We start from the raw sequence: 10,634 nt of genomic DNA, 5'->3' as shown, positions 1-10,634 counted from the left end.
GCCTTGGCGAGGACTTCAGCAGCAGGTTCTGGTTTTACCATAGTAGATCAGGGGAGAGGAGGCACAACTTCTGCAATTTTCATCCAAGCTTCCACCCCAAACCCATCGCCTTAGTCTGTTCAGTCAGCTATAACGAAATACCATAGACTGGGTGGCTTATTATTAATAACAAGAGAAGGTGATGTCTCACAGTTCTGGAGGCCGGGAGTCCCAAGTTCAAGGTGCTGGCAGATTTGGTGTCTGGTGAGGCGTGCTTCCTGCCTGGCCGCCTTCTGTCTGTGTCCTCACGTGGTGGAGGGAACGAGGGAGCTCTCTGGGGCCTCTTGTAAGGGCACTAATTCCATTCAGGAGGGCCCCACCCTCGTGATCTAATCACCTCCCAAAGGCTCCACCTCCTGACACCATCACCTTTGGGGTTGGGGTTTCCAGCATAGCAATGTGGGGGGTGGACACACCTGCAGACCACAGCACCCAGCCCCACATGCGGTATCCTCCCAGTCTAACTGAAAGCCCACATCAGGGCTAATCTAAAGGCTCCTGCATCGAGGAATCCCGGAAACTGTTCTGCACACCTTGACTTTATTTCCCGCTTGTGAGCAGAAAGCTTTGAGTTCACAGCAGGGGGCTGAGCCAAGGGACCTTGGCCCTTTTGTCATTCTTTATCTTGATTAATCTGATTATTGCCCACGATGATTCCAGGTGTGGTTACACATTGTAATCTCCGCCTTCCAGTTTTTAAAATGTCTACAAACTGGAGTAAATATAGCAGACTTGTCTGGGGCCCTTTAAAATATTGAAGGATCCTAGACGGTCCCTTTGGTTCAACCAACCTTCCAAAGTGCTGTCTTAAGACCCTTGTTTCAACCCTATGAATGTCTGTGCCAAGGGTTTTAGGAACCCTGTGCCAGGAACTGTGGACAAAGGCCAAATATATATTTTTTATTATACTACAGGGACATCATTAAACCCACATTACACAAAAAAGGAGCCAGGCACAGTGGCTCACGCCTATAATCCTAGCGATCGTGAAGGCTGAGGCAGGAGGATCCCTTGAGGCCAGGAGTGTGAGACCAGCCTGAGCAAGAGCAAGACCCCATCACTATAAAAGATAGAAAAATTAGCCGGGTGTGGTGGTGCACACTTGTAGTCCCAGCTACTCGGGAGGCTGAGGCAGGAGGATCACTTGAGCCCCAAAGTTCGAGGTTGCAGTGAGCTCTGATGACACCACTGCACTCCAGCCTGGGTGACACCCTTGAGACAGGGTCTCGCTCTCTTGCCCAGGCAAGAGTGCAGTGGCACAGTCATAGCTCACTGTAACCTCCAACTCCGGGGCTGAAGTGATCCTCCTGCCTCAGCCTCCCACGTGGCTGGGACTCCAGGCGTGCACCACCACGCCTGGCTGATTTTTAAATTCTTTTTTTTTTTTTTTTAGAGACAGGGTCTTGCTATGTTGCCCAGGCTGGTCTTGAACTCCTGGCCTCAAGTGATCCTCCCACCTCGGCTTCCCAAGGTGGTGGGATCACAGGCATGAGCCACCACGCCTGGCCTCATCTCAAGATTCTTAACTTAATTACATCTGCAAAGACCCCTTTTCTAAATAAGATCACATTTATAGGTTCCGGGGAACATACCTTGTCGTGGAGGAGGGAGGCAGGCACCATTCAACCTGCTACACCTGCACCGAGTGTCCGGGTCCTTCCCAGCGTGGTGTGGCCTCAGCAGCATCCTTGAGACCCTTCCTGGTCCCATGGCCTGGAGTAGCCCCTTGCCTCTGGGATGGCATCCAGCACCCCCGCCCCCAGGCGATGGGCTTGTGTGGGCCAGGCCTGGGGTCTGGTTAATCTGCCCCGTTCATCCCTGGCACATGCCCCAGGTGGCACATCACAATGGCGCACCTTGGGGACAGTTGCCATGCTTTGTCCTGGTCTAAGGATCTAAAGTTTTGGAAGGCATTCTTTCTGCGATCACGTTTACCAAAGCTGGGGCTGCCAGAACACCTTTGCTCGTTTCTTAAATTCACTCATCCTCCTGCTCACTCATTTCTTCCATTTAATCAACACTATCAGGCAACTTCTCTGAACCGAGCCCATTGCCAGAACATGGACTCAGTCCCTGTCTTCCAGCAGCTCACATTCCCAGGGTGTGTGCAGGGTCGGTGGGCTTCTCCAAGGAGGTGACGAGGCCTGGAGGGATGAGGAGGGCCTGGGCAGGGTGGTGGTGGAAGCCAGATGTCTTAACAAAGACCTGGCCATGGGGCATGGTGGGACAGGGTGGCCAGGGCTCTGCCCACTTCCCCCAGGATGTCTCTGTGCTCATTTGCTGTACACACAAGCACTCTGGCCAGACCTCATCTGGGGCTTGAACTTAAAAGAATGGAGATGGGGTTTGAAAGCTGAGTCTGCAGGAAGTGGGAGCCACAGATGGTTGCAAAGCGAGAGACAAGGAGCCATCCAGGGCTCTCCCCAGGGAAGCCTGTGTGTTGGATGGGTTGGATGAGGACAGGGCAGCCTCCCAGGGTTCCCCTTTGCACCCCTCCCTGCAGGAGGAGAGAGGCGCCATCGCCAAGGCGAGGCGCTTTCTGGAGTCCAGCATGCCCTTGGCCACGGACCCCTACAGCTGTGCCCTCACTGCCTACGTGCTGACCCTTCTCCGCAGCCCGGCAGCCCCCGAGGCGCTACACAAGCTCCGCAGCCTGGCCATCATGCACGGTAGGTGACACCCTCCCGCCAACACCTGAAGCCACCACGTGGGGCAGCCCCCTGTGGACCCTAGTAAAAAAAAAAAAAATTAAAGTCCAGGCACTGTTGCACATGCCTGTAATCCCAGTACTTTGGGAGGCAGAGACTGGAGGACGGCTTGAGCCCAGGAGTTTAAAACCAGCCTGGACAACACAGAAAGACCCCATCTCTAAAATAAAACAGTTAGCCAGGTATGGTGGCATCCGGCTCCTAAGTCCTAGCTACTTAGGAGGCTAAGGCAAGAGGATTCCTTGAGCCCAGGAGTTCAAGGCTGCAGTGAGCTGTGATCACACCAGTGTACTCCAGCCTGGGCAAGAAACCAAGACCCTGTCTGAAAAAAAAAAAAATAGTAATAATGCAAAATTCTAAAACCACCCAATTGGATGAGTGACAGTGTCTATTCCTGACTAAATGTTCAGGATCAAGGGTGGGGGTGGGATGTAGGAAGGAGGGCTGGTTTCTCTCTGGGGTTGAGGGCTTCACAGCCCATGGGAGCTCAGAATCCTTGGAGCCCTGCAAGTGGGGAGTCACTGTTGGGCACTGAGTGGGAACATCTGGGGTCACCTCAGGACCCAGCCAGGAAGGAGGCCATTGATTGGTGATGTCTGCCAAGGACACAAGAAGGAAGCCATTGACTGGTGATGTCTGCCAGGGGCACAGGAAGGAGACCATTGAATAGTGATGTCTGCCAGAGGCATGGGAAGGGCTGGGGCTGCCACATGTTTGCAGATCTGAGATGGAGCTCTCAGGCCCTTCCTGTCCCAGCTGTCTTCCCCCCGGCACTCTCTTTCCACTGAGGTCCAGCACCCCAGTTTTTCTCCTCCTGAGACCACATGCACGGACACCCACCATGGGATGCCAGGCGGAGGCCTGGGTGGGGTTGTGACCCCGACCAATCCTGTCCTTGCAGATGGGGTCACCCACTGGAGCCCAACAAGTTCCTGGGACATGGACAAGGATGCATTTCTGAGCTACAGCGATGGGGTCTCTAAGTCAGGTACTGGCCACCGGCTCCCCGGTGCCTGCCTTGGCCGCTGTCTCCATGGAACTGGGTCCGGGTCCCAGCATCGAAAGGGCACCCGCTGGCCTCTTCTGTTGCAGTGGTCTCAGCCGAGGTGGAAATGACGGCCTACGCCCTTCTGACCTACACCCTCCTGGGCGACGTGGCCGCCGCCCTGCCCGTGGTGAAGTGGCTGTCCCAGCAGCGGAGCGCACTCGGGGGCTTCTCCTCCACTCAGGCGAGCTGGGCGGGGCCAGAGGGCGGGGCAGGGTGGGGTTGCTACAGTCCAGGGCCCTGAGCTTGCCAGGCAGTCGGGCCCCTTCCCACCTGCAGACCCTGGAGGCACGGACCCCAAGAGAGGGCAGGGATGGGGGACAAGGGACAAAGGACGGTGCAGCTGGACCCTCTGCAGGAACCTAGCCCCTACCTCTGTGGACACGCCCACCTGGCTGTCTCAGGACCCCCAGCTCTGTGGGTGTCTGCCAGGTTCGGTCTCCATTCCAGCCCCACTGGTGGACAGGGGCCAGGGGACCTCTGGCCACCTTGCTCTCGGGGCTGATGGCAGCCTCCCCCCTCTGTCCCCAGGATACGTGTGTGGCTCTTCAGGCCTTGGCTGAGTATGCCATCTTGTCCTATACCGGACACATCAACCTCACTGTCTCCCTGGCCTCCACCAACCTGGACTACCAGGAGACCTTCAAGCTGCACGGGACCAACCAGAAGGTTCTGCAGATGGCGGCGGTGCGTGTCCCCGCAACACGGCGTGGGCTGGGGTGCGTGTGTGTCGGCAGTGGGGTTGACAGGGCCTCACGGTGACTTCTCTCTCCAGATTCCCAGCCTCCCCACGGGGCTGTTTGTGAGTGCCAGGGGGGACGGCTGCTGCCTGATGCAGGTGAGTCTTTGGGGACCGTGGGGCACTCTGGGTCTTGTCCTCCCCTGGCCCCCCTGCCACACACAGCGGCATCTGGAGCCCCAGGGAGCCCCAGAGGGCTCTGAGCTCAGCATCGGGCCAGACCGCAAGGCAGGCTTTCAGCCCCCTCGTATGCAGCCCGCCAGGCCCCAGGCAGGTGGCCAGGGAGCCCATCAGGTGTGGGGCTCAGGATCCCCCCAGGAAAATCCATTTGACCTTCAGTCCAGTGGTCTCTGAGCCTACGCAGACCCTAAGCAACGGGTCAAGGTTATTCCCCCTCTGTGGCCTGGACAGGGACGCCCCACCTGGACTCCCCCAGCTCTCGCCCTTCAGCCCAAGCACCACCCACCACGTTCTGGGATTTAGCCCCCAGCTGGGCTGGCGCAGGTAGGACTCGTGGGCTCTGCCTGCCAGTCCGAGCGCGAATTGCCAGCCTCCGCCTCCCCGTCTCTACGATGGGAGCCCAGACCGCGCAGTGCGTGGGAGAGAGAGCCCCGCACTAGGATGAGGTTTGAGCGCAGCTCTGCTCCTGCACCTGCACCGCTGGGCTGACCATGGCACCTCCACCTGCGTCTGTGGTTTCAAGGCTAAAAGGAATAATGGTCGTCCCTAGAACTGTCATTGATGTCGTTGCCATCGTAATTCTCGTTGTCCCCACCTCCCTCCTCCCCTACCCCATACCTGTGGGGCGGGGCTGGGACCCCTAAGCCTCAGTCCTCTAATACCCTCCAGATTGACATCACCTACAATGTGCCTGACCCAGTGGCCAAGCCGGCTTTCCAGCTGCTTGTCAACCTCCAGGAGCCTGAAGTCCAAGAGCACCCACCTGCTGCGCCCGCCTCCGTCACTGCCAAGGGCCCCCGAGGGGACCGGCACCCAGCTGACGATGATGACCCAGCTGCAGACCAGCATCACCAGGAATACAAGGTGACGCTGGAGGTGTGCACTAGGTGAGGCCGACTGTCCTGCTGGCTGGCACCCGGAACAGTGCTGTAGGTGGTGGATGGCCTCCCGGGACCAGGGGGAGCTTCCAGGCAGGAGCTCAGTGATGGTTTCTGAAATGAATGAAAGAAAAGCAAATGCTTTCCAATGGACACAGCAGACGCCAGTGATGGTTGGGGCAGGAGGGCTGGGTGGGACAGCTGTGTGTGGCCAGCGTGCTGGGCCCCGCTCAATGCACCAGCTCCAGGCCCCTTGGTTTCCGGCAGTGAGCCTGGTACCCAGCCAGAGGGCCCCTCATCCACAAAGAGGATGCTCGTTGCCATGGCAACAAGGATGCTCATCACCATAGTGATGATCTGGCGGCCCAGAGGTGGGTGGGTCAGTGGTTGCCATGATACCTGTGATACCCACAGCCCATCAGAGCAGCCCAGGTACCTGCCCAGCCCACAGCCTGCAGGCTCCACTCTGAATGTCAGCCTCCCTTCCCTGTCCCCAGCGCCCTGCAGGAAGGGCCTGGCATGTAGCAGGTCCCACAGAAAGCCCAGTCAGCCACTCCCACTATGTTACAGAAGGAGAAACTGAGACCTGGAGCTAGGAAGTGACTTGCCCAGGGTCTCCTGCCAGGGGGGCAGTGGTCGAGGACCTGGTCTGAAGCTGCCCTACAGGGCCACGGCCCCCCATCAACAGACCTGGGTCAGGCCTAGAACCCTCGGCAAAGCCCTTTCCTTCTTGCCTCAGTGTTCTGGCCATAAAATGGGCTGATTGAACTGACCAAGCCAAAAATGTTTGTGCCAATGGCCACCAGCCAAACCCAGGTTAGGCGTCCCCAGGACATCAGCTGGGTGGACTCCAGAGGGCAGAGAGGGGAACCATGCATTCAACCTTGGGGCTGGAGTTCTAGGGCCTCTCTGTCTCCCCTGTCATTGGAAGGTGGCTGCATGCAGGGTCCTCCAACATGGCTGTCCTTGAGGTGCCCCTGCTGTCGGGCTTCCAGGTGGACACCGAGAGTCTGGAGCAGGTAAGGTGGTGCCGATAGCAGAGGAGGGCAGGGGTCTGGCGGGGTCTGTGGACAGTGGGCACCCCGGGTCAGGCTGGCTGGCAGCTCAGCCCTTTGTAAAATATCGTGGATTTTTTGTTCTTGTTTGTATTTGTTTGTTTTGCCTTTCTGCATGAAGATGGGCCTACCTAGGAGCTGGTGGGGTGGGGGAGGTGATGGGGAGGCTGAATGGAACAGCAGAGGAGGGGAAGGGCCAATTCAGAGGCCCTGGAGTGGGAATAAGCTGTTGTATCAAAAACCAAAGAGAAGTCTCAGGCTGGGAAGGGAGGTTACCTGGTGCAGTGAGGCCAGAGCAGTTGGCAGGGCTCAGCCGGGTGCCTCATGGGCCACAGAGAAGCCAGACTTGGTCCTGGGGCTGGACTGGGGGAGGCTGTAGGGAGGGAGGCAGATTCTCTGGGCAGGGATACCCAGCCTTTGAGCACCCTCTCCCAGGTGCTGGGGGGCCGACAGGGCCTGGGGAGCACTGATCATCACCCCCTGGTCCCAGCCAGGTGCACATAGACCCTGGCCCATGGGGACTTGCTAGATGATCACAGGCAAGTTCCTGAACTTCTCAGAGCCTCAGCTTCCTTCTGGGCTTGGTCTGCCTCGCACTGACCAGTGTGGACCAGGAGATCCGGGAGGAGCAGAGGGGCTGAGCGGACCCTGACTCTGGCTTCCTCTCCAGTTGCTCTTTGACAAGCACATCGGGATGAGGAGGTACGAGGTGGCTGGACGCAGAGTACTCTTCTACTTTGATGAGGTACAGCCGGTCAGGGTTGGTGGAGGAGGCTTCCCTGGTGCCCACACTGGTGAGGGAACAGCGGTCACTGGTGCAGCTCCCCACAATCTTGTACGTTGAAAAAGACACAGGGAGGATAAAGTCCAGGCAGAGCTGATGGCTCTATGCCCCAGACGTACGGCTCTTGGTGGAAAAAACGGGGAGAAGAATGTGGTGGAATATTACGCAGCCGTAACAAGGAACAAAGCACTGATCATGCTACAATGCGGATGAACCTCGAAACCAGGATGCTGAGTGAGACACAAAGGGCCACACGGTGTATGAGTCCATCAGCAGAAGTGCCTGGAACAGGCCAATCTGGAGACACAGGAAGCAGATTCGTGGCTGCCAGGGGCTGGTGGGGAGGGGAACGGGGAGTGACTGCTGATGGGGACGGCGTCCTTTTCCGGGAAACACATTGTTCTGGAACTAGATAGAGGCGAGGGCTGCGCAGTACTGTGAATGTGCCCCATGCCACGCGCACAGTGAGGAAGTGCCCGTGTGCGCAGCGGGCGTTGACACCGGGCAGGGCCAACTGAGGACCCCAAGAATTGAAAAGTGAGATCGGGTTTCTGTGTGTCAGCCTCCTGGGTAGCAGAGGGACCCACGGTGGCCCCAGCCGAGCGTGTCCGCTGTCCCCGCAGATCCCCAGCCGGTGCCTGACGTGCGTGAGGTTCGGGGCGCTCCGCGAGTATGTGGTGGGCAGGACGTCGGCGCTGCCCGTGTCCGTGAACGACTACTACGAGCCCGGTAGGTCCGCGCCCCCCGCGCTCTGGCCCGGCCCTCGCCCTGTCACCCCTTGCCCGGGTTGGTCATCCACCCGTCATCCCTCGCCCCCCAGCCTTCGAGGCCACGCGCTTCTACATCAGCACAGGCAGCCTGCTCACCAGGGAGCTGTGCGCCCGGCCCGCCTGCAACGAGGTGGAGCGCACCGCAGCCCCAGCCCGGTGAGTGTGGGGGACACCCCAAAACTGCCACCGCACCTGCCGGGGTGTCCCTGGGGTCTGGGCAGAGGAGGAGCCGGTACAGTGAGGTCAGGAGGGCACAGACCCCTGGTGGTCCCGCACGTCCTCTGCATGGAAAGGGACAGGCTGCTGGGGAGAGGGGCGAGGGGCGGGGCTGTGTGGGGGAGATGGTCAGTGTGGGGGCGGGGCCGAGCGTGGGCGGGGCTGCAGGGTGCGGGAGGGAGGGTCCCTCAGAGCCGTTCTTAAAAATTTCCACATTTCTTGGAATGAGTTTGGGTTATTTTAAAAGTTTTTTAACGGCCGGGTGCGGTGGCTCACGCCTGTAATCCTAGCACTCTGGGAGGCCGAGGCGGGTGGATCGCTCAAGGTCAGGAGTTCGAGACCAGCCTGAGCAAGAGCGAGACCGTCTCTACTAAAAATAGAAAGAAATTATCTGGCCAACTAAAATATATATAGAAAAAATTAGCTGGGCATGGTGGCGCATGCCTGTAGTCCCAGCTACTGGGGAGGCTGAGGCAGTAGGATCCCTTAAGCCCAGGAGTTTGAGGTTGCTGTGAGCTAGGCTGACGCCATGGCACTCGCTCTAGCCTGGGCAACAAAGCGAGACTTTGTCTCAAAAAACAAAAAAAAAAAAAAGTTTTTTAAAAATTTGTTTTCCTAAGTTCGTAAGTACTAGGCAATATCTGTGAAATTCCACTGGATCAGGGCTCAGGACCTTCCGTTAACTGTCGCACCCGCTCCCACCTTATGGGGGGCTTAGTCACCAGCCCCATGGACTTCTCCCCGCCCCCCAGGCCCTATGGGGTGCATGCAAAGTACGGATGGGGGGGTTCCCGTGCCCCACCGACCCTGCCCTGTCCCCCAGGCTGGACTCCCCGGGGAGCCTGGCCCCAAGGTGGCCCCTAAGGAGGGGGCGGTGGTCCCGCGATGCAGCTGCACCCATGGGGCCCTGGTGTGCTGCTCAGATGGTGTGGTCTACGCCAGCGCCTGCCGCAGTGCTGGGCACCTGGAGCCAGCGCCCCCCCCCCCCCCCCGTGCATCCATCCCTTCTCTCCATCACCTCCCCGTCCTCAGTCTCATCTCCTCGCGACCTGGGCTCCTGGTTCCTTTCTGCCTGTTTGTCCCTCCCCTCCCCCAGGGCCCCCCACTCCCCCAGTCCCTGCCCTGGTCTCCCGCCCCTCTCCCACTGATCCCTACCCCCGCCTTGTGACGCCTCTCACCTCCCATGTTTGCTGCTCTGGCCCACATATCTCCTCCCCTTCCTGGGTGCCGCTGGGCTGCCTGCAGTCCCGATCCCCTCCCCCACAGCGCCCTCCCAGACAGAGTCCCCTTCCTTCCAGAGCAGCCGCTGCCGCCGGCCTCTGCGGCCTACACCCACCACGATGACCCAGGCCCTCTGGACTTGGGGCACCCGCAGCGGGATGTGAAGCTGAGCGGAGCTGGCCTTGAGGTGGTGGACTCGGACCCCCAGCAGGAAGGAGGGTGGGAGCACAGGTGAGAGCTGGGCCTACCCCCAACCTCCCACCTGCCCTGGCCCCAGACAGGCAGCGGGAGCCACTCAAAGGGAGGGGTCAGCCTTGGAGTTTCTGGGGGGATCCGGTTTCCCTCCACCAGGCAGCCCTCCCCCAACACACACTGGGGAACAGCCCCGTGGGGTACGGGAGCCCCGAGCCTGAATCTTCCTGAGGGCTTGACCCGGGGACAGACCCATCCCAGGAGGGCCAGTGAGCCAGCGACCCACAGCTAGGCCCAAGCTGAGCCCCAGTGGCCTAAGGGCCACTCATCTCCACAGGGATGTCCACGAGGCCAAACTGGCTGTTGAAGTCGGGCGAGGAGCCGAGGACGAGGCCGACAATAGCCAGGAGTGACACCACGAGGCTCCACACCAGGGGCTTGTTCTCAGGAAGGCTCTCCATGAAGGGCGGGCCCTGCGGGGATGGACAGCTGGCTGTGTGTGGTGGATGCTGGGTGGGCAGGCGGGGCATGCAGGGGGCTGAGAACCAGGCCTCACTTTGTAATTGATGGCAAAGGTGGCCATCTGCATGGCCATGGCCATGATGTACATGGGGCTGTTGACCAGGCTTGGCTCAAACTCCTTGTACAGGTCCACAAACTGCTCTTGCCTGCAGGGATGCGTGGGGGTCAGGGCTCCCTCTCCTGCTCACACACCCTCTATGGCTCCCTGCTGCCCTGGCACAGAGCCAGGCCCCTGCTTGGCTGACCACACTGGCCTGGCCTTGTGTCCCTCCCTGGCCCAGACGA

At 59.3% G+C, this 10,634-nt stretch overlaps 1 protein-coding gene across 1 annotated transcript; it reads left to right on the top strand.

The window, feature by feature from the left end:
• The first annotated feature begins 5,202 nt into the window (after positions 1-5,202).
• Positions 5,203-10,240, top strand: LOC138380036 (C3 and PZP-like alpha-2-macroglobulin domain-containing protein 8). Its single transcript, XM_069464901.1, is given in 9 exon segments — positions 5,203-5,286; positions 5,381-5,598; positions 6,521-6,608; positions 7,315-7,389; positions 8,052-8,157; positions 8,249-8,358; positions 9,238-9,406; positions 9,713-9,866; positions 10,165-10,240. Coding segments are annotated over 9 exon segments (1,080 nt in total).
• The last annotated feature ends 394 nt before the right edge of the window (positions 10,241-10,634 follow it).

This window comes from Eulemur rufifrons, unplaced genomic scaffold (assembly GCF_041146395.1).
Source record: "Eulemur rufifrons isolate Redbay unplaced genomic scaffold, OSU_ERuf_1 scaffold_260, whole genome shotgun sequence".
Classification (NCBI taxonomy): Eukaryota; Metazoa; Chordata; class Mammalia; order Primates; family Lemuridae; genus Eulemur; species Eulemur rufifrons.
Note: the sequence above shows the minus strand (reverse complement) of the source record. Positions and strands in the feature narration are given on the sequence as shown.